This window comes from Mesoplodon mirus (genome assembly GCF_964341445.2).
Source record: "Mesoplodon mirus genome assembly, chromosome: 3".
NCBI lineage: Eukaryota > Metazoa > Chordata > Mammalia > Artiodactyla > Ziphiidae > Mesoplodon > Mesoplodon mirus.
Window position 1 is genome coordinate 61,082,279 of NC_138978.1, and position 25,422 is coordinate 61,107,700.

Consider the following 25,422-nt stretch of genomic DNA (forward strand, 5'->3'; position numbering starts at 1 on the left):
CACCCATTAGCAGAGAGGCAGCCTAAAATCAAAATAAGGTCACAGACACCCCAAAACACACCAGCGGTCGTGATCCTGCCCACCAGAAAGACAAGGTCCAGCCTCATCCACCATAACACAGGCACCAGTCCCCTCCACCAGGAAGCCTACACAACCCACTGAACCAACCTTACCCACTGGGGGCAGACACCAAAAACAACGGGAAATACGAACTTCCAGCCTGCAAAAAGGAGAGCCCAAACACAGTAAGTTAAGCAAAATGAGAAGACAGAGAAACACACAGCAGATGAAGGAGAAAGGTAAAAACCCACCAGACCAAACAAATGAAGAAGAAATCGGCAGTCTACCTGAAAACGAATTCAGACTAATGATAGTAAAGATGATCCAAAATCTGGGAAATAGAATGGAGAAAATACAAGAAATGTTTAACAAGGGACTAGAAGAACTACAGAGCAAACAATGATGAACAACACAATAAATGAAATTAAAAATTCTCTAGAAGAAATCAATAGCAGAATAAATAAGGCAGAAGAACAGATAAGTGACCTGGAAGATAAAATAGTGGAAATAACTACTGCAGAGCAGAATGAAGAAAAAAGAATGAAAAGAATTGAGAACAGTCTCAGAGACCTCTGGGACAACACTAAACGCACCAACATTCAAATAATAGGGGTCCCAGAAGAAAAAGAGAAAAAGAAAGGATCTGAGAAAATATTTGAAGAGATTATAGTTGAAATTTCTAATATGGGAAAGGAAAAAGTCAATCAACTCCAGGAAGCACAGAGAGTCCCATACAGGATAAATCCAAGGAGAAACACGCTAAGACACAAATTAATCAAGCTTTCAAAATTTAAATACAAAGAAAAAATATTACAGACAGCAAGGGAAAAACAACAAATAACATACAAGGGAATCCCCATAAAGTTAACAGCTGCTCTTTCAGCAGAAACTCTGCAAGACAGAAGGGAATGGCAGGACATATTTAAAGTGATGAAACAGAAAAAACCTACACCCAAGATTACTCTACTCAGCAAGGATCTCATTAACATTTGATGCAGAAATTAAAACCTTTACAGACAAGCAAATGCTAAGAGAATTCAGCACCACCAAACCACCTTTAAAACAGATGCTAAAGGAAAGTCTCTAGGCAGGAAACACAAGGAAAAAACTTACAGTAACAAACCCAAAACAATTAAGAAAATGGTAATAGGAACATACAGATTGATAACTACCTTAAATGTAAACAGATTAAATGCTCCAACCAAAAAGTATAGGCTGGCTGAATGGATACAAAAACAAGACCCATATATATGCTGTCTACAAGAGACACACTTCAGACCTAGGGACACATACAGACTGAAAGAGAGGGGATGGAAAAAGATATTCCATGCAAATGGAAATCAAGAGAAAGCTGGAGTAGCAATTCTCATATCAGACAAAATAGACTTCAAAATAAAGACTATTACAAGAGACAAAGAAGGACACGACAATGATCAAGGGATCAATCCAAGAAGAAGATAAAACAATGATAAATATTTATGCACCCAACATACGAGCACCTCAATACATAAGGCAAATGCTAACAGCCACAAAAGGGGAAATCAACAGTGACACAATCATAGTAGGGGACTTTAACACCCCACTTTCACCAATGAACAGATCATCTAAAATGAAAATAAATAAGGAAACACAAGCTTTAAATGATATATTAAACAAGAGGGACTTAACTGATATTTATATGACAATCCATCCAAAGAAAACAGAATACACTTTCTTCTCAAGTGCTCATGGAACATTCTCCAGGATAGATCATATCTTGGGACACAAATCAAGTCTTGGTAAATCTAAGAAAATTGAAATTGTATCAAGTATCTTTTCCGACTGAAGCACTATGAGACTAGATATCAATTACAAGATAAAATCTGTAAAAAATACAAAAACATGGAGGCTAAACAATACACTACTAAATAACCAAGAGATCACTTAAAAAATTAAAGAGGAAATGAAAAAATACCTAGAAACAAATGACAATGAAAACACGATGACCCAAAACCTATGGGATGCAGCAAAAGCAGTTCTAAGAGGGAAGTTTATAGCTGTACAATCTTATCTCAAGAAACAAGAGACATCCCAAATAAACAACCTAAACTTACACCTAAAGCAATTAGAGAAAGAAGAACAAAAAAACCCAAACATAGCAGAAGAAAAGGAATCATAAAGATCAGATCAGAAATAAATGAAAAAGAAATGAAAAAAACAATAGCACAGATCAATGAAATGAAAAGGTGGCTCCTTGAGAAGATAAACAAGATTGATAAACCATTAGCCAGACTCATCAAGAAAAAAAGGGAGAAGACCCAAATAAATAGAATTAGAAATTAAAAAGAAGTAACAACTGACACTGCAGAAGTACAAAGGATCATGAGAGATTGCTACCAACAAGTAAATGCCAATAAAATGGACAACCTAGAAGAAATGGACAAATTCTTAGAAAAGCACAAGCTTCTGAGACTGAACCAGGAAGAAATATAAAATGTAAACAGATCAATCACAAGCACTGAAATTGAGACTTTGATTAAAAACCTTCCAACAAACAGAAGCCCAAGACCAGATGGCTTCACGGGCGAATTCTATCAAACATTTAGAGAAGAGATAACACCTATCCTTCTCAAACTCTTCCAAAATATAGCAGAGGGAGGAACACACCCAACCTCATTCTATGAGGCCACCATCACCCTGATACCACAACCAGACAAAGATGTCACAAGGAAAGAAAGCTACAGTCCAATATCACTGATGAACATAGATGCAAATATCCTCAACAAAATACTAGCAAACAGAATCCAACAGCACATTAAAAGGATCATACACCATGATCAAGTGGGGTTTATCCCAGGAATGCAAGGATTCTTCAATATATGCAAATCAATCAATGTGATAAACCATATTAACAAATTGAAGGAGAAAAACCATATAATCGTCTCAATAGATGCAGAAAAAGCTTTCGACAAAATTCAACACCCATTTATGATAAAAACCCTCCAGAAAGTAGGCATAGAGGGAACTTACCTCAACATAATAAGGGCATAAATGATAAACCCACAACCAACATCATTCTCATTGGCGAAAAACTGAAACCATTTCCACTAAGATCAGGAACAAGACAAGGTTGTCCACTCTCACCACTATTATTCAACACAGTTTGGGAAGTTTTAGACACAGCAATCAGAGAAGAAAAAGAAATAAAAGGAATCCAAATTGGAAAACAAGAAGTAAAGCAGTCACTGTTTGCAGATGACATGATACTATACATAGAGAATCCTAAAGATGCTACCAGAAAACTACTAGAGTTAATCAAAGAATTTGTAAAGTAGCAGGATACAAAATTAATGCACAGAAATCTCTTGCATTCCTATACACTAATGATGAAAACTCTGAAAGAGAAATCAAGGAAATACTTCCATTTACCACTGCAACAAAAAGAATAAAATACCTAGGAATAAACCTACCTAAGGAGACAAAAGACCTGTATGCAGAAAGCTATAAGACACTAAAGAAAGGAATTAAAGATGATACAAACAGATGGAGAGATACACCATGTTCCTGCACTGGAAGAATCAATGCAGTGAAAATGACTATCCTACCCAAAGCAATCTACAGATTCAATGCAATCCCTATCCAACTACCAATGGCATTTTTCACAGAAATGGAACAAAAAATTTCACAATTTATATGGAAACACAAAAGGCCCCGAATAGCCAATGCAATCTAGAGAAAGAAAAACGGAGCTGGAGGAATCAGGCTCCCTGACTTCAGACTATACTACAAAGATGCAGTAATCAAGACAGTATGGTACTGGCACCAAAACAGAAATACAGATCAATGGAACAGGATAGAAAGCCCAGAAATAAACCCACACTCATATGGTAACCTTATTTTTGATAAAAGAGGTAAGAATATACAATGGAGAAAAGACAGCCTCTTCAATAAGTGGTGCTGGGAAAACTGGACAGCTACATGTAAAATAATGAAATTAGAACACTCCCTAACACCATACACAAAAATAAGCACAAAATGGATTAAAAACCTAAATGTGAGGCCAGACACTATTAAACTCTTAGAAGAAAACATAGGCAGAACACTCTATGACATAAATCACAGCAAGATCCTTTTCGACCCACCTCCTAGAGAAATGGAAATAAAAACAAAAATAAACAAATGGGACCTAATGAAACTTAAAAGCTTTTGCACAGCAAAGGAAACCATAAACAAGACCAAAAGACAACCCTCAGAATGGGAGAAAATATTTGCAAATGAAGCAACTGACAAAGGATTAATCTCCAAAATTTACAAGCAGCTCATGCAGCTCAATATCAAAAAAAACAAACAACCCAATCCAAAAATGGGCAGAAGACCTAAATAGACATTTCTCCAAAGCAGATATACAGATTGCCAACAAACACATGAAAGGATGCTCAATATCACTAATCATTAGAGAAATGCAAATCAAAACTACAATGAGGTATCACCTGACACCTGTCAGAATGGCCATCATCAAAAAATCTACAAACAGTAAATGCTGGAGAGCGTGTGGAGAAAAGGGAACCTTCTTGCAGTGCTGGTGGGAATGTAAATTGGTACAGCCGCTACGGAGAACAGTATGGAGCTTCTTAAAAAACTAAAAATAGAACTACCATATGACCCAGCAATCCCACTACTGGGCATATACCCTGAGAAAACCATAATTCAAAAAGAGACATGTACCGCAATGTTCATTGCAGCTCTATATACAATAGCCAGGACATGGAATCAACCTAAGTGTTCTTCGATAGATGAATGTATAAAGATGATATGGTCCATATATACAATGGAATATTACTCAGCCATAAAAAGAAACGAAATTGAGTATTTGTAGTGAGGTGGATGGACCTAGAGTCTGTCATACAGAGTGAAGTAAGTCAGAAAGAGAAAAACAAATACCATATGCTAACACATATATATAGAATCTAAAAAAAAAAAAAAAGGTTGTGAAGAGCCTAGGGGCAGGACAGGAATAAAGATGCAGACATAGAGAATGGACTTGCGGACACGGGCAGTGGGATGGGTAAGCTGGGATGAAGTGAGAGAGTGGCATGGACATATATACACTACCAAATGTAAAATAGATAGCTAGTGGGAAGCAGCTTCATAGCACAGGGAGATCAGCTCCATGCTTTGTGACCACCTAGAGGTGTGGGATAGGGAGGATGGGAGGGAGATGCAAGAGGGAGGAGATATAGGGATATATGTATATGTATAGCTGATTCACTGTGTTATAAAGCAGAAACTAACACGTTATTGTAAAGTAATTATACTCCAATAAAGATGTTAAAAAACAATAACAACAACAAAAAAGAACCCATAGTATTGGAAGTCCTAGCCACAGCAATTTGACAAGAAAAAGAAAGAAAAGGCATTTAAATTGGAAAGAAAAAAGTAAAACTGTCACTGTTTACAGGTGACCTGATACTATATACAGAAAACCTTGAAGACTCCACCTAAAAAGTATTAGAACTAATAAGTGAATTCAGTAGAGTTTCAGCATAAAAATTAATGTAGGGACTTCCCTCGTGGTGCAAGGGTTAAGAATCCACCTGCCAAGGCAAGGGACATGGGTTCGAGCCCTCATCCGGGAATATTCCTCATGTCGCAGAGCAACTAAACCCATGTGCCACAACTACTGAACCTGCATGCCACAACTGCTGAAGTCCACACACCTAGAGCCCGTGCTCTACAACAAGAGAAGCCATCATAATGAGAAGCCTGCGTATCATGATGAGAAGCCGGCATATCGCAATGAGAAGCCCACATACCGCAACAAAGAGTAGCCCCTGCTCACTGTACCTAGAGAAAATCCCTGCACAGCAATGAAGATCCAACACAGCCCAAAATAAATAAATAAATATTAAAAATTAATATACAGAAATCTGTTGCATTTCTATACACTAATAATCTATCAGAGGGAAATTAAGAAAACAATTCTATTTACAACTGTATCCAAAAGAATAAAGAATAACTTTAACAAAAGAGGTAAAAGAACTATATTCTGAAAACTGTAAGACATTGATTAAAGAAATTGAAGTCAATGCAAATTAATGGATAGATATACCTTGCACATGGATTGGAAGAATTAATACTGTTAAAATATCCATACAACCCAAGGCAATCTCCACATTCAGTGCAATCCCTATCAAAATTGCAATGACATGTTTCACAAAAATATAACAAATAATTCTAAATTTTGTATGGAAACACAAAAGACCCCAAAGAGCCAAAGCAATCTTGAGAAAGAAGAACAAAGCTGGAGGTATCATGCACCCTGATTTCAAGCTATATTCCAAAGTAAAGAAATCAAGATAGTATGGTACTGACATAAAACAGACACCATAGATCAATGGAACAGAATAGAGAGTCTAGACATATACCCACACTTATATGATCAATTAATCTATGACAAGGGAGGCAAGAATATACAATGAGGAAAAGTCAGTCTCTTCAATAAATGGTGTTAGAAAAACCAGAAAGCTACATGCAAAAGACTGAAACTGCTCCACTTTCTTAAACCATATACAAAATAAACTCAAAATGAATTAAAGACCTGAATGTAAAACCTGAAACCATAAAACTCCTAGAAGAAAACACAGACAGTAAACTCTTTGACATAAGTCTTAGTAATATATTTTTGGATCTGTCACCTCAGGCAAGGGCAACAAAAGCAAAAATAAACAAATGAGACTACATCAATTTCAAAAGCTTTTGCACAGAAAAGCACACTATCAACAAAATGAAAAGGCAATCTACCGAACAAGAGAAGACATTTATAAATCATGTATCTGATAAAGGGTTAATATTCAAAATATATAAAGAACACATACATCTCAATATCAAGAAACCAAATAATCAGATTAGAAAATGGGCAGAGGACCTAAATAGGTATTTTTCCAAAGAAGACATACAGATGGCCAACAGACACATGAAAAGATGCACAACGTCACTAATGATCAGGGAAATGCAAATCAAAACTACAATGAGATATCACTTCAAACCTATCAGAATGGCTAACATCAAAAAGACAATAATGACTTCCCTGGTGGCACAGTGGTTAAGAATCCACCTGCCAATGCAGGGGACATGGGTTTGATCCCTTGTCCAGGAGGATCCCACGTTCCACAGAGCAACTAAGCTAGAAGAAAACATAGACAATAAGCTTCTTGACATTGGTCTTGGCATTGATTTTTTAGATCTGACTCCAAAGCAAAAGTAACCAAAGCAAAAATAAACAAGTGGTACTACATCAAACTGAAAAGCTTCTGCATAACAAAGGAAACCATCAACAAAATGAAAAGACAACCTACTGAGTAGGAGAAAATATTTGCAAACCATATATCTGATAAGGGGTTAATCCAAAATATATAAAGAACTCAAAGAACTCAATAGCAAAAAAAAAAAAATCTGATTAAAAATGGACAGATAAGCAAAACAGACATTTTTTCCCAAATGGTACATGAGATGTTCACCATCACTAATTATCAGGGAAATGCAGGGTATTATGTTAAGTGAAATAAATCAGAGAGAGAAAGACAAATACCATATGATTTCACTCATATGTGGAATGTAAAAAACAAAACAAAACAAAACTCATAAATGCAGAGAACAGATTCATGGTTGTTAGAGGGGAAGGAGGTTGGGGGGTAGGTGAAATGGGTAAAGGGGGTGGGTTAATTATAGGGTGACAGATAGTCACTAGACATTGTGGTGATCACTTTGTAGTGTATACAAAGATTGAATTATTATGTTGTACACTTGAAACTAATATAATGTTATATACCAATTTTACCCCAATTTTTAAAAAACTGAAATAAATGAAATCTTACTTTTTTCTAAATTACTCCCTGGCAGTCTTTGGTCCCAGTCTTTAGAAGGTATGCTTGCTTTACTACTTGAATCAACTGTAGATCTTTTTACTGGTAAAGATGAAAGCTCCATAGCATTATAAGAATCGTACAAATCCCAAGCAGTGGACATTATGCCTAAATAAAGAAACAGAAAGGTAAAAATTATTTTGAACCAAATTCTAATATTTTAGCTTATATATAATGAGTTATAGCAAAATCTAAGATAAGAAAATCTACTGTTCAGGGAAAAAATACTATTGTTTTCCAACAATGGCAGGAAGTAGATAATGATGAAAAAGAAATAAATCAAGAGGACACCTTAAGAGATCCTTAGCCATTACACTTTTAGCATCTACAAATACCTTAATGTTTTAGTAATAGCTGCAAATAATCCTCACCGTCTATTCTGATCCCCATGCCTTCCTCTCTTTATCCCAAACTGGTGCCACATAATCTCATTAGTCTGTCAGTATAGGTGTGCCTTGATATGGCCCTGGACAACCATGTTATAATAAGGTTTTAAGGTGCTTTACTTAAGGTTAACATATAACATGCTATATTCTACAGTACTTTTTATTTGTAATCATATAATTCCATTTTTATCAAGTTAAATTTCCTATATACTTATGTGTAAAGATTGTATTTGGGAAAGTGACAGACTCTGTTCTCAGGAAATTTATAGACTAGTACGGTTATTACCTTCCCTTCTTAAATTTTTGTTTAAGTTATCTATATTTAATCAAATTACCAAATATAACAATGGCCTCCAAACAAAAATTGGTAATGTTATTTATCTTTAATATATAAAAATGAAAAGTGCCCAACCCCTTTTATTGCTGATATAACAATGAAATTCTCATATATAAATTATTTTATCAGTGACCAGGTAATGATATATTCCTACCTGCTAACCTTACTAAACTTTCAGTTAAAGTACAATGATTTAATAAAAAGTTATTTTCCCTGCAAATCAAAACAGGATCTAGATCTAATAAATGCAACTATTCATTGTTAGAACTTTTATTTTCATGATGTGGAATGAAGGAACTCTGGTATTTAACAATGTTTTCAATTAGTAAGAATGTTAATTCACATCTCATAATAACATTTCTATCTTAATGAACTTATCTTGATAGTATCTAACAAAGTCATGCACAGAGTAAATAAATACCTAGTATATTTTGCTGAATTGGAAAGGGTACAATTTCCATGGTCACAAGTAAAAGACCTTAGAAAGAAATTATTTCTTTGAATTTTGAATTACCTAACCTTCTTTTTCTTCCTTTAACTAAAAGTTTAGTAAGTTGAGCATATAGAAATATATTGTTACACGGTCATTAATAAGATAATGTTACATAAATAAATATACAAGTTATAAATGAGCAATGTAAGATGTTACAGTGATTTAGAGTTGTTTCTTCTTTAAAGATAACAAATAACATTCATTGGTAATTTTAGTTTAGGTAACATCATTACATTTGTTCACTGGAATAAATTTAATTAACCTAAGAAACAGAAAACCTAAGAAACAGATATTATGTACATGCAATAATATCATGTACAAGGTAGAATGATAAATAGTGAGTGTGACTTCCCAGTTTTATACTGCCATACACTATTAAAGAAATCTTATTTTAATTACTATCAGAAAAAAAAGTATTCCCTACTATATGTATGTTTTGAGCATTTCTGAGTGTACGATTGTGTAAATAGTTGTTACAAGTTTTAAAACATTGTTTCTATCTACTAGTTTAATTCAGACTATAAAAGAGCAACAATTGGCCACATAACATTTATAGAAAAATAATTTTATTTTAGCTGAGTAAAAAGACATGCTTACTGTAAAAGAAAAGGTAAGACTTACATTTCCATCACCTAGAAATAATAACTGCTAACATTTTCATGCATGTCCTTCTAGATTGACATAAATATATATATGTTTGTATATGAACAAATATATATGCATATTTTTTAATAAAAATGAGTTCATATCACACATACTTTTTTAAAAGAATATTTATTGTAGTATAATATACATAGAAAACAAACTGTCTTTATGAAATCTACCGAGTTTTAGGATTTAACTGTATTTTCAAAAGTTAGCCAGGAACACTAATACATTTATTGAATTATCCATTTATTTGAAATGACACTTCTGTAATAAATTATTGTATGTATACTGTTAGGTGGGAAAATTTTCCTCAGTTTTTGTGAATCTTTACAAAGGCAACTTCAGCTAAATTGACATTTCTGGCTTCTCTATGTCCCTCATTCACTAATTGCCAGGGAAAGAGAAATGGCTAATCCTATAGGAGAGTTTAGGAGAAGGAACTGCAGCTCAGCCACTTCTGGATTTTTTGGTAAGTCTGCTCACTTGCAAAAAGCATGCATTCTGGTCTGTTCTCACCCATGCAGAGGAGGTCTGTGCTTTTCTAGCTGGGCCAATTACTACTGGTAAGATCTATTCTGGAGCAGAAAAACAGCAATACCACTTAGCTATGGATTTAAGGCTATATTTTTCAATTAACTTCATCAGTAATAAAGGTACTACTTTTATTTCCATCTCTGTGACTCCTGAATCTCTTTCAATTTCAACCAAAATCAGGCAAGGAAGACATGCTTTTTTATTGATCCATTAAATCTCAATACTTACTTGGTCTGTATCAAATTCTTTAATATAAATTGTACCATTATTTTTTTTTTTTTCGGTACACGGGCCTCTCACTGTTGTGGCCTCTCCCATTGCGGAGCACAGGCTCCGGACGTGCAGGCTCAGCGGCCATGGCTCACGGGCCCAGCCGCTCTGCGGCATGTGGGATCTATCCGGACCGGGGCACGAACCCGTGTCCCCTGCATCGGCAGGCGGACTCTCAACCACTGCGCCAGCAAGGAAGCCCTGTACCATTATTTTTAAAAATTTTATTGGAGTATAGTTTATTTACAGTGTTGTGTTAGTTTCAGGTGTACAGCAAAGTGAATCAGTTATACATATACATATATCCACTGTCTTTTAGATTCTTTTCACATATAGGCCATTACAGAGTAGAGTTCCCTGTGCTATACCCATTATTTTAACAAAATCTCTATTGTGAAATATATACCTTCACAGAAGAGTGTATAACACATATGTGTAATGTAAAGAGAGAATTAATACCATGTACTCACAAACCAATATAAGAAATAGAACATCCTTAGGTGCTTAGAAGCCCCCTGGACACTCTCCCATCATAGGCCCCTTCCTTCTAGCTACCTCCAAAAGAAGTATTCACTTTTCGTAACTTTTGTATTGATCATTCTCTTGCTTTGTTTTAAGGTTTTTTTCTCCTGTGGCAAATGCTATTGGGGTCCTGCCTGTATCCATTCTGCATCACCTCTTACTTGCCAATCTCCCAACTACCAGCACCTGCATTTCTCTGCTTGGGTCTGTCTTTGGTCATCAAGACCACTTTGATGTCCATAAATTAGGCTGGGATTGCCAAGGAACTAACAAGCCCATCAACCATCAAACAATGTATACCTATATAATACATTGTCTAGTTTAAAAAACAGAATAGCAAACACTAACACAGATGCATAAGGAGAAAACAAAACCACTATTAGATGCGGACAAATAGATGAGGACTCCCAAGAGAAGACAAGCAGAACTATCTGGGCCATAATCTGACTTCAGCTTCTTTGAGAGTTTATAAGAGACACTTAGAGGGAAATCATAGGGTGAGACCATGAGTAAGTCCTTGGAAACACAGAGCTTAACCCACTAACAGCACCTGACAAGCTAGGCACTGAATGTCCACTGAAAACATGGTCAGGGTAAGTGGGCTGCTTTGTGTTTTCTGTTCACTATGACTTCTCTGCTGCTCTTAGGATTATGGTAAAACAGAACATGTCTGTGAAGTGAAATGAGTTTCCTCAACTTCCCTAAGGAGACCTACTGGAAAGGAGAGTAGGGACTATATTAAGAATGGTAAAACCCAGCTAGATACAGAGTAGGATCTGGGCAGATTTACTTGAGCATTCTGTCCTCAGGTTAAGAAGATAGGACTGAGTTTCCAGTTCCACAGTTAAGGGGCTTGGAAGTTGCCATTCTGTACTAACAGCACGTAAAAAATTAAACAGACTGAAAAATCAACACCTCTTCTTGGATCTGAAAAAGAGGTAAGGACACAGAGAAAAGAACTGCTGCCTTTAAGATTGGAGAGTCACTATTTACTGGAGCAGAGACTCAGAAGTAGAAACTGCTGTGGGAACCAGTTCTGGGGTAGGAAAACCTGAACTGTAAATGATGAATTGGTGCAGGTTCAGTGTGGACAAGTCTGAGAGTTAAAAACTCTAAGGGGCCCAGTCATGGGAGAAGATATTTTCAAGCAATATATCTTATAAAGGGTTAATATCTAAAATATACATAAAACTCATATAATTCAACATTAAAAACAAACAACCTAATTTTAAAAATGGGCAGAGGACCTGAATAGACTTTTTTCAAAGATGACATGCAGATAGCCAACAGGTACGTGAAAGGTGCTCAACATCACTAACCAACTGGGAAATGCAAATCAAAACCCAATGAGATATCATCTCATGGCTGTTAAAATGGTTATTATCAAAAATACAAAAATAACTGTTGGCAAGGATGTGGAGAAAAGGGAACACTTGTGCACCATGCGTGAGAATGTGAATTGGCATAAGCACTATGAAAAGCAGTATGGAGGTTCCTCAAAAAATTAAAAATAGAACTACCATATCATCCAGCAATTCCACTTCTAGGTATTTATATGAAGAAAAGGAAAACACTAACTTGAAAAGATATATGCACCCCCATGTTCATAGCAAAATTAGCACAATAGTCAAAATATGGAAGCAACCTAGGTGTTCCTTGAGGGATGAATGGATAAAGAAGATGTGGTATATATACATAATGTAATAATATATAGCCATGAAAAAATGAAATCTTGCCATCTGCAACAACATGGATGGATCTTAAGATTATTATACTACATGAAATATGCCAGACAGAAAAAGATAAATACCTCATGATCTCACTTATATGTGGAATCTAAAAAATAGAGAGACAGAGAGAGAGAGCACAGACACAGAGAACAGACTGGTAAATGGCAGAGGCAAGGGAGTGAGGGGTGGGTGAAATGGGTGAAGGGGGTTAAAAAGTACAAATTTCCTTCTATAAAATAAATAAGGCATGGGGGTGTAATGTACAGAGTGGTGACTATAGTTAGTAATACTGTTTTGTATATTTGGAAGTTGCTAAGAGAGTATATCTTGAAAGTACTCATCACAAGAAAAAACTTTTCTATGTACAGGGATGAATGTTAACTAGACTTATGATCATGATCCATTTCACAATATATACAAACATCTAATTGATATGTTGTACACCTGAAACTAATGTTATATGTCAATTATATCTCAATGAAAAATAATAAAATAATAAAGAATTAGAGCAGGGCTTCCCTGGTGGTTAAGAATCCGCCTGCCAATGCAGGGGACATGGGTTCGTTCCCTGGTCCAGGACGATCCATATGCTGCGGAGCAACTAAGCCTGTGCACCACAACTACTGAGCCTGCGCTCTAGAGCCCATGAGCCACAACTGTAGAAGCCCATGTGCCTAGAGCCCATGCTCCACAACAAGAGAAGCCACTGCAATGAGAAGCCCGTGCACTGCAAGGAAGAGCAGCCACTGCTCACCACAACTAGAAGAAGCCTGCACACAGCAACAAAGACCCAATGCGGCCATAAATAAATGAATAAATAAATTTATTTTTAAAAAAGATAACAAAGGAATACTATGAACAACTCTATGCCAATAGATTTGATAACCTTGATGAAATTGTCCGATTCCTTGAAAGACACAATCTGCCAAAACTCACACAAGAAGAAATAGACAATCTGTACAGCCCTATATCAATTAAGGAAATTGAATCAATAATTAATAATCTTCCAAAACTGAAAGCACCAGGCCCAGATAGATCCACTGAGTTCTACCAATAATTTAAGGAGAAAATTTCACTTATTCCCTGCAATATATTTCAGAGGATAGAAACAGAGGGAATACTTCTTAACTCATACTTTGAGGCCAGCATTACTCTAATACCAAAAACAGACAAAAACACCATAAGAAAGAAAAATGGCAGAACAATAACTCTCATGAACACAGATGCAAAAATCCTCTATGAAATATTAGCAATCAAATCCAGCAGTATACAAAGAGAATTATACACCACAATTAAGTGGAGTTTATCCCAGGTATACAAAGCCTAGTTCAACATTGGAAAATTGATTGATGTAATCCATCACATCAACAGGTCAAAGAAGAAAAATGACTTGATCATATCAACAGATTCAGAAAAAGCACTTGACAAAATCCAACACTCGTTCATGATAAAAACTCTCAGTAATTTAGGAATAGAGGAGGAACTTAACTTGACAAAGAATATCTATAAAAACCTACAGCTAACATACTTAGTGGTTTTCTTCTAGAAACTAGATTTTCCACTAGGATCAGGACCAAGGCAAGGATGTCCCCTTTCATCACTCCTTTTCAACATCCTACTGAAAGTCCAAGCTAATGCAGTAAGATAAGAAAAAGGAAATAAAAGAAATACAGATTGGAAAGGAAGAAATAAAGCTGTTTTTGTTCTCGGATGACATAATCATCTATATAGAAAATCTGAAAGAATTAACAAAAACTACTGAACTAGTAAGTGATTACAGCAAGGTTGCAGGGTACAAGGTTAATACTACACAAAAGTCAATCTCTATCCTGTACACCAACAATGAACATAGGAATTTGAAATTTAAAACAATATGATTTACATTAGCACCCCCAAAATGGAATAGTAATAAATCTAACAAAATATGTACAAAATCTATTATGAGGAAAACTACTAAACTCTGATGAACAAAATCAAATGAAATAAATGGAGAAAGATTCCATGTTTATTAATAGGAAGACTCAGCATTATCATGATGTCTGTTCTTCCCAATTTCATCTACGGATTCAACACAATCCCAGTCAAAATCCCAAGAAGTTATTTTGTGCATATCAGCAAACTGATTCTAAAGTTTATGTGAAGGGGCAAAAGACCCAGAAGAGCCAGCACAATACTGAAGACAAAGAACAAAGTCAGAGGACTGACACTACTCAACTTGAAGACTTACTACAGTGCTACAGTAATCAAGACAGTGTGAATGGAACACAATAGAGTGCTCAGAGATAAACCAACATTAATATAATCAATTGATCTCTGTCAAAGGAACGGAAAAAACAACTGGAGCAAAGATAGTCTTTTCAACAAATGGTGCTGGAACAACTGGACATCCAAATGCAAAAAAAAAAAATTAATCTATACACAGATCTTACATCCTTCAGAAAAATTAACTAAAAACTCATTATAGACTTAAAAGTAAAAGCAAAACTAGAAAACTCCTAGAATAAAACATAGGAGAAAATTTAGATGACCTTGGGTATGGCAATGACTTTTTAGAAACAGCAAAAGCACAATCCATTAAGCAGTAATAGATAAGCTGGACTTCATTAAAATTAAAAATATCTGCTCTGTAAAAAGAAATGTCAAGAGAATAACAAGACAAGCCACATACTGGAAGGAAACATTTGCTAAAAATACATCTGGAAAAGGACTATTGTCCAAAATATATGAATATCTTTTGATCCTTAACAATAAGAAAACAAACAACCAAATTTTAAAATGGGCCAAAAGCTTAACACACCTCATCAAAGAAGACATACAGATGGCAAGTAAGTACACAAAAATATGCTCCACATCATATGTCATAATGGAAGTACAAATTAAAACAAAAATGAGGGGAATTCCCTGGTGCTTCAATGGTTGGGACTTGGTGCTTTCACTGTTGGGGCCTGGGTTCCATCCCTGGCTGGGGAACTAGGATCCCTCAAGCCAGACAATGCAGCCAGAAAACCAAAAAACAAACAAATAAAAATGAGTTGCAAAAAAAAAAAAAAAAAAAGAGTTGCCACTACTCACCTATTAGAATGTTCAAAATCTGGAACACTGACAACACAAAATGCTGGTGAGGACGTGGAACCACAGAAACTCTTCATCATTGCTTCTGGGAATGCAAAATGGTACAGCCACTTTCAAGACAGTATGGCTATTTCTTACAAAAATAAAAATACTGTTGCCATACAATCCAGCAATAGTGCTCCTGGATATTTACCAAAAGGAGTTAAAAACTTATGTCTACACAAAAACCTGCACACAGATATTTATAGCAGCTTTACTGATAATTGCCAAAATTTGAAACAATCAAGATGCCCTTCAGTAGGTAAATGGATAAATTAACTGTGGTACATCCAGATAATGGATGGTTAAGAGTCTTGCTACCTATATTCTACAAGCCTTCCATGACGGAGGAGAGGATTTCAGAGGTGTCTCTGTGTGTAGCATTCAGTATGCTTGTTTTCTGTTTGTTTGTTTGTTCATTTGTTTTGTTTGTTTGTTAAGTACCCATGTCTTGATCTGTACCTGGTGTTCCCCAGCTAAAGAGCCTCTATTTTGTCCTCTCCAGAGAAGAAATTTCTGACATCTTCCGGGGTAGAAGAGGGGAAGTTGCTCAGAGAATGTACTTGATCCCTTTTTGTGATTGAATTATATTTCATTGCATGTATTTACACATTTTATTTATCCTTTCATCCATTGATGGACATTTCAGTTGTTTCTACTTTTTGACTATGGTAAAAATTGCTGCCATGAACATGTGTGTACATATATTTGAGTACCTATTTTCCATTCTGTGGGGTATTATATATACCTAGGAGTGGAATTGCTGAGTCATATGGCAATTCTGTGTAATTGTTTGAGAAACTACCAAACTGCTTTCCACAGCAGCTGTACCATTTTATATTCCCAACAGCACTGTATGGGAACTCCAATTTCTCAACTTCTTTGTCAACACTTGTTTTTTTAATTATAGCCATTTAATGTGTGAGAAGTAGTAACTCATTGTGGGTTCTTAAAAAATTTTTTTAATTCAATTTTTTAATGTAATTCCTATTTTATTATATTTATTAGTAATCTATTTTGTACATATTAGTGTCTATTTGTCAATCCCAATCTTCCAATTCATCCCACCCACCCCCAACCCCAGTTTCCCCCCTTGGTGTCTCTACGTTTGTTCTCTATATCTGTGTCTCTATTTAGGCCTTGCAAACCGGTTCATCTGTATTGTTTTTCTAGATTCCACATATATGCATTAACATATGATATTTGTTTTTCTCCTTCTGACTCACTTCACTCTGTATGACAGTCTCTAGGTCCATCCATATTTCTACAAATGACCCAATTTCGTTCCTTTTTATGGCTGAGTAATACTCCATTATATATATGTGCCATATCTTTATCCATTCATCTGTCAATGGACATTTAGGTTGTTTCCATGTCCTGGCTATTGTAAATAGTATTGCAATGAACACTGGGGTACATGTGTCCTTTTGAATTATGGTTTTCTCAGGGTATATGCCTAGTAGTGGGATTGCTGGGTCATATGGTAATTCTACTTTTATTTTTTTAAGGAACCTCCATACTGTTCTCCATAGTGGCTGTATCAATTTACATTCCCACCAAGAGTGCAAGAGGGTTCCTCTTCTCCACACCCTCTTCAGCATTTATTGTAGATTTTCTTATGATGCCCATTCTAACTGGTGTGAGGTGATACCTCATTGTAGTTTTGATTTGCATTTTTCTAATAATTAGTGATGTTGAGCTGCTTTTCATGTGCCTCTTGGCCATCTGTATGTCTTCTTTGGAGAAATGTCTATTTAGGTCTTCTGACTATTTTTTGATTGGGTATTTTGTGTGTGTGTGTGTGGTACGCAGGCCTCTCACTGTTGTGGCCTCTCCCGTTGCGGAGCACAGGCTCCGGACACGCAGGCTCAGCAGCCATGGCTCACGGGCGTAGCTGCTCCACGGCATGTGGGATCTTCCCGCACCGGGGCACGAACCCATGTCCCCTGCATCGGCAGGCGGACTCTCAACCACTGTGCCACCAGGGAAGCCCGGGTTGTTTGTTTTTTTGATATTGAGCTGCATGAGCTGTTTGTATATTTTGGAGATTAATCCTTTGTTTGTTGCTTCATTTGCAAATATTTTCTCCCATTCTGAGGGTTGTCTTTTCATCTTGTTTATGGTTTCCTTTGCTGTGCAAAAGCTTTTAAGTTCCATTAGGTCCCATTTGTTTATTTTTATTTCCATTACTCTAGGAAATGGGTCAAAAAAGATCTTGCTGTGATTTATGTCACAGTGTTCTTCCTATGTTTCCTCTAAGAGTTTTGTAGTGTCAGGTCTTACATTTAGGTCCTTAATCTCATTGTGGTTTTGATTTGCATTTCTCTAATGACTAATGGTGTTTAACACCTTTTCCTGTGCTTGTTGGCCATTTGTTTTCTTTCTTTGGAAAAATGTCTGTTTAAGTCCTATGCCCATTTTTTAATTGCATTGTTTGTCTTTTTGTTCTTGGATTATAAAAGTTCCTTCTATAGTCTGGATACTAGACCTTAACAGAGATAGGATTTGCAAATATTTTCTTCCATTATGTAAGTTGTCCTTTCACTTTTTTGATAGTTATTTGATGCACAGTTTTTAATTTTGATGAAGCTCAATAAATCTATTTTTTTCTTTTGTTCACCATGCTTCTAATGGCATATCTAAGAATCTATTATCAAGGCAAAGGGCAAAAATATCTAACCCAATTTTTTTCTAAGAGTTTTATAATTTTGGCTCTTACACTTAAATCGTTGATCCACTTTGAGTTAATTTTTGTATATGATATGAATCCAAGTTTATTCTTTTGCATGTGGCTATCTAGTTGTCCCAGCACCAGTTGCTTAAAATACTATTTTACCTCTATTTAATGGTCTTGGCACCTTTATCAAAAGTCACTTAACCATATATATGAGGGTTTATTTCTGGGATCTCTATTCTATTCTTTTGGTCTATATATCCATCTTTATGCTAGTACCACCCATTTTGATCACTATAATTTTATAGCAAGTTTTCAAATCAGGAAGTATGAGCTCTCTAATTTTGTTCTTTTTCAAGATTGTTTTGGCTACTTGGGGATCCTTTGATATTCCATATAAATTTTAGGATGACTTTTTTTGTATTGTTGCAAAATAGTCTTTGGGATTATTTTGGGTGGTATTCACATCTTAATAACATTAAGTCTTTCAACCCATAAACACAGAATGTATTTCCCATTTACTTAGGTCTCCTTTAATTCTTTTCAGCAATGTTTTATAGGTGTCAGTGTACAAGTCTTTCGTCTCCTTGGTTAAATTTATTCCTAGGTATTTTATTATTTAGGATGCTATTATAAACACAATTACTTTCTTAATTTCCTTTTTGGATTGTTCATAGGTAATATATAGAAATACAACTGAATTTTGTGTGCTGATCTTATATTCTGCAACTTTTCTTTTTATTTTATCTATATGAGATGATGGATGTTAATTAAACCTATTGTGCTAATCTTTTCACAATATAGATAAATCAAACCATCATGCTGTACTTATACATTGATGTATGTCAATTATTTCTCAATAAAACTGGAAAAAATAGTGAGTCTCTTGTTAGAGAACATATAGATGGATCATGGGTTTTTTTCTTCCAGTTTTTTTGATGTTTGTTTTCTTTGTTTAATCCACCCTACCAACCTTTGCTCTTTAATTGGAGTATTTAATCCATTTATTTAAAGTAATTACTGTTTAGGAAGGCCTTCTGCCATTTTTAATCTGTTTTCTTTATGTCTTAAATTTTTTTGTTCTTCAAATCCTCCATGACCATTTTCTTTAATGTTTAATTGATCTTTTTTATACTGCATCATTTTTATTCCTAACTTTTTTTCTGTAATTTTTAAGTTATTTCTTGGTGACTGCCTTGGGAATTAAAATTAATTTCTTAAAATTTTAACATTCTATTTTGAATACTACCTTACTTCAATTATATACAAAATCTGCTCCTATACAGCTAAATCCCACCCACTTTAAGTTGATGTTGTCACAAATTATGCTTTGTATGCCCATTAGCATAGATTTAGAATTATTGTTCAATGCATTTATTTTAAATCATATTGCAAAAAAAAATAGGAGTTACAAACCAAAATTACAATATTGGCTTTTGTATGGACTTATGTAGTTACCTTTACCAGTGTTCTTTATTTCTTCATATGTCTTCGAGTTACTGTCTAGTATCCTTTCATTTCTGCCTGAAGGGACTCCTGTTAGCATTTCTTGTAAGGCAGTTCTACTAGTGCTGAATTCCCTTAGCTTTTAGTTATCTAGGAACATCTTAATTTCTCCTTCATGAGGATATATTGTTTTAATTATTTAATTAGATTTCTCCTTCATGAGGATTATTTGAAGAAAATAGAATTCCTGATTGACAGTTTTTTCTTTTGGTGCTTTAAGTATATCATCCCACTGGCTTCCAGCCTCCAGGTTTCTGCTGAAAATTGAGTGTAATCTGATTGATGATCCTTTGTAAATGACGAGTTACTTTTCTCTTGCTGCTTTCAAGATTTTCTCTTTGTATTTCAACTGTTTGATTATAATATGTCTCAGTGTGGAGCTCTTTATTTTTATCTTTCTTGGAGTTCATTTAGCTTCTCGGAGGTGCAGATTTATGTCTTTTATCAAATTTGGGAATATTTAGGTCACTACTTCTTCAACTTTTCTTTGTGCCCCTTTATCTCTTTCTTCTCCTCTCTTTCTGAAATTTCCATTATATGTATGTTGGTGACTTGATGGAGTCCCACAGGTCCTTTAGGCTCTGTTCATTTTTCTTCATTATTTTTTCTTTCTGCTTCTCAGACTGGATTATTTCAACTGACCTATTATTAATATTCTTTCTTTTGCCTGCTCAGATGTGCTACTGAAAACTCTAGGGAGTTTTTCCATTTCAGTTATTGTACTTTTAACTCCACAGTTTGTTTTTTTCCTTTTTATAATTTCTATCTTTATTGATATTTTTTATGTTCACACACCGTTCTCTTGGTTTATCTCTTTGTCCATAGCTTCCTTTAGCTTTTTTTTTTCTCTCTCTTTTTTTTAATACAATTGATCTAAAACCTTTGCCTAGTAAGTGTAATGTCTATACTTCCTCAGGGAGAGTTTCTGTTCATTTCTTCTTTGAAAGATCCATACCTTCTTTTTCCTCTGTATCCTTTGCAATTTTTTTTGACAATTGAACATTTTGAATATAATATGTGGTACTTCTGGAAATCACTCTCTTCCTCAGGATTTGATATCATAGTTTGCTGTGAGTGGTGGTTGTTTGTTTGCTAAGTGATTTTGCTAAACTATTTTTGTAAAGTCTGTATTTTTTGTCACATATCATCTCATAAGTGTTTGTTTTTTAGCTTTTGGTCAGTTAGTGTCCTGACAGAGATTTCCTTGAACACTTGGGTTTCTTCCCACTCAGAAGAAAAAAAGGAAAGAAAGAAAGGAAAAAAAGAAAAAAGGGGGAAAAAAAAAACCTTCCCAGTCTTTGCAGATGGGCTCCATGTTGGGGAATTCCTTCAAAGCTTAGACAGGCTGCTTAAAACTATACCACATCTTTCGCTTCCTGCTTGTACTGAGCCTAGAGATCAGCCAGAGGTGAAAGTTTAGGATCTTTTCAGGTCTTTTCTGAGTATGCATCCTGCCCTAGGCATGTGCATGACTTTCTGAATTCCTCTGTATATGCAAGCCTTTTTCAATACCTTAATTTCCCAAAGAAAGTCTCTCCCAGTTTTTTCTTCCAGGCTTTCAGTGTGTCTCTTGTTTTACTCAGTTGCATTATTTTGCCTCAGGTAGCAGTGAGTTGTTCATCTGCCTTACAGTTTTTTGAAAAATGCATTATGCTTATCACCTGAGAGAGTTCTGGGTTAGGCAAAAAAAACACAAATGCCTTATGTCAATCCTCCAGGTAGCCCCTAGACAGGTTAAAACATACAAACCAAATTCTTTGAGAATAAGGTCTGTTCTGTTCCCTCTGGAACCAAGGGCCAGGGTCTCACACTGGGAAGGCAGGCTTCTATCTTTAAGACCACCACTCTACTGGGGAGGGGAGTGGGACAAGAGCAAGTAAAGACGCCACAAAGCTTTCTTACTAATTGTAAGTTTCTCTTTTCTTGATTTAGCACCTGCTTAGAAGTTTGTCTATTTTAATCTTTCTAAAGAATTAGCTTATGGTTTTGCTGAGTAACAAAGGCCATTAAGATTATAACCTTTCTTCTAATTACCCTTTTGGCCACAGCATTCAGAAGTTTGGCAATGCAGTGTCCTCAGAGTTGTTAATTTATAAACATTGAAAGATAGTAAGTATAGTAGTTAAGAGAACAGGTTCAAGAACCAGACTGTCTGGGAGTATCATTGTCCACCATAGTAACTGAGTCACCTTGGGCAAATTAGCTAACATCTCTTTGCCTGTTTCTTCTTCTATAAAATGATGAATAGGGAGTTCCCTGGTGGTCCAGTGGTTAGGACTTGGTACTTTCACTGCCATGGCCCAGGTTCAATCCCTGGTTGGGGAACTAAGATCCTGCAAGCCATGGGGGTGTGGCCCCCCCAAAAAAATGAGGACTAGTAAGAGCTCCTACCTCATAGGGTTGCTGTGAGAATTAAATCAGTTAATATACAGGCATACCTCATTTACTGCTCTTTTCAGATATTGCATTTTTTCCAAATTGAAGGTTTGTAGCAACCCTGCATTGAACAAGTCTGTCGGTGCCATTTTTCCAACAGCATTTGCTCACCTCATGTCTCTATGTCACATTTTGATAATTCTTGCAGTATTTAAACTTTTTCATTATTATATTTGTTATGGTGAGGTGTGATCAGTGATCTTTGATGTTAGTATTGTAATTGTTTGCGGGTAACATGAACCATGTCAATATAAGACAGTGAACTTATTCTATAAATGTAGTTTATGTTCCAACTGCTCCAGTGACTGACTCATCCCCCATCTCTCTCCTTCTCCTCAAGCCTCCCCAGCTCCTCAGAAATGACAATATTGAAATTAGGCCAATTAATAACCTTATAATGGTCTCTAAGTGTTCAAGAGAAAGAAAGAATAACACATCTCACTCTAAATCAAAAACTAGAAATGATTAAGTTCCATGAGGAAGGCATGTTGAAAGCTGAGAGGCCCAAAGCTAGGCCTCTTGCACCAAACAGCCAAATTGTGAATGAAAAGGAAAAGTTCTTGAAGGAAATTAAAAGTGCTACTCTTGTGAACACATGAGTGATAAGAAAGCAAAACAGCCTTACTGCTGATAGGAGGAAGTTTTAGTGGTCTGGGTAGAAGATGAAAACCAGCCACAACATTCCCTTAAGCCAAAGCCTAATCCAGAACAAGGCCCTAACTCCCTTCAATTCTATAAAGGCTGAGAGAGGTGAGGAAGCTGCAGAAGAAGTGTCTGAAGCTAGCAGAGGTTGGTTCATGATGTTTAAGGAAAGAAGCCATCTCCATAACATAATAGTGCAAGGTGAAGCAGCATGAGCTGATGTTGAAGCTATAGCAAGTTAACCAGAAGACCTACTTAAGATAATTAATGAAGGTGGCTATGCTAAACAACAGATTTTCAATATAGATGAAACAGCCGTGTATTGGAAGAAGACACCATCCAGGATTGTTACAGCTAGAGAGGAGAAGTCAATCTCTGGCTTCAAAGATTCAAAGGACAGGCTGACTCTCTTTTCAGTTAGGAGCTAATGCAGCTGATGACTTTGAGTTGCAGCCAATGCTCATTTACCATTCTGAAAATCCTAGAGCCCTTAATAATTATGATAAATCTACTGTTGAGATCTACTACTCAGAAAAAAACATTCTTTTCAAAATATGACTGCTCATTGACAATGCACCTGGTCACCCAAGAACTCTGATGGAGATGTACCATGAGATTCATGTTATTTTCATGCCTACTAACACAATATCCATTCTGCAGCCCATGGATCAAGGAGTCATTTTAACTTTCAAGTCTTATTATTTAAGAAATACATTTTGAAAGGCTATAGCTGTCATAGATAGTGATTCCTGTGATGGATCTGGGCAAAATAAATTGAAAACCTTCTAGAAAGGACTCATCATTCTAGATGCCATTAAGAACATCCGTGATTCATAGAAAGAGGTCAAAATATAAACATTAACAGGAGTTTGGAAGAAGTTGATTCCAACCCTCATGGATGACTTTAAGGGGTTCAAGACTTTAGTAGAAGTAACTACAGATGTGGTAGAAATAGCAAGAGAACTAGGATTAGAAGTAGAGCCTGAATGAATTGCTGCAATCTGCTTCTTATGGATGAGCAAAGAAAGTGGTTTCTTGAGATGGAATTTACTCTTGGTGAAGATGCTGTGAAGATTGTTGAAATGACATCAAAGGATTTAGAATATTACATAAACTTAGTTGACAAGGCAGTGGCAGGGTTTGAGAGGACTGAGTCCAATTTTGAAAGAAGTTCTACTATGGGTAAAATGCTATCAAACAGCATTACATGCTACAGAGAAATCACTCATGAAAGGAAGAGTCAATCAATGTAGCACAAACTTCATTGTTGTCTTATTTTAAAAATTTTCTACATCCACCCCAATCTTCAGCAACCACTACCCTGTTCAGTCAGCAGCCATCAACATCAAGGCAAGATGCTCTACAACAAAAAGATTATGACTCACTGAAGGCTCTATGATGGTTAGCATTTTTTTAGCAATAAAGTATTTTAAATTAACGCATATACATTAGTTTTTTAGATATAATGCTATTGTACACCTAATAGACTATAGTATATTATATGCGCTGGGACATTTTAAAAATTCACGTGACTAGCTTTATTGCGATATTCACTTACCTGGAGTGGTCTGGAACCGAACCTGCAATATCTCCCAGGTATGCCTGTATGTGAAAAGCCTAAAATAGTGCTTGGACTCTTTTAAATTGTATTAGTTATGGTCGAATGCTTTGTTACAGTAACAATCAGTTTCTATAAATGTTTCATAAATATTTGAAGGATTCAAAGTTCTATGATATAGTTTGTATAAAAATCAAGATAATTATGTTATTCAAACCTTCTAAATCTGTATTTATTACTTGTAACTTAATTGTCAAATTCTGAAAGCTGTAGATCACAGCACCCAGTTATTGTTGTGATTTGGTCAAATCATTTATATTTTTGCCTTATATACTGTAGTATTGACTTGTTAATCGACAGACTCAAAGAATATATATTAAAATATGGTAATTTAGCAAGCAGAATAAAACATAAATTACCTTTGTCTTCCTTCATGATTTTGTCACATTGAACGTGTTTATTCTTTGGTGCTCCATTAATAGTCTGCATCATCCTTTCTACATATAAGTCATTGCCTAATCTATTTCGACAAAGAGTCTCATAGTTCTTGTTTCTCCGGCTATAAAAAGTAATATATACTCAACTTATTAATAAAAATTAATTTTTACCACACA

At 35.5% G+C, this 25,422-nt stretch overlaps 1 protein-coding gene across 1 annotated transcript in view; it reads right to left on the reverse strand.

Moving 5' to 3' along the window:
- DNAI4 (dynein axonemal intermediate chain 4) overlaps nt 1-25,422 on the reverse strand; it is a gene marked incomplete at its 5' end in the record, with an annotated part of 112,281 nt that overhangs the window by 54,788 nt on the left and 32,071 nt on the right. Inside the window, 2 exon segments of the mRNA XM_082611935.1 lie at nt 7,914-8,069; nt 25,228-25,367. Coding sequence (XP_082468061.1) covers nt 7,914-8,069; nt 25,228-25,367 — 296 coding nt within the window.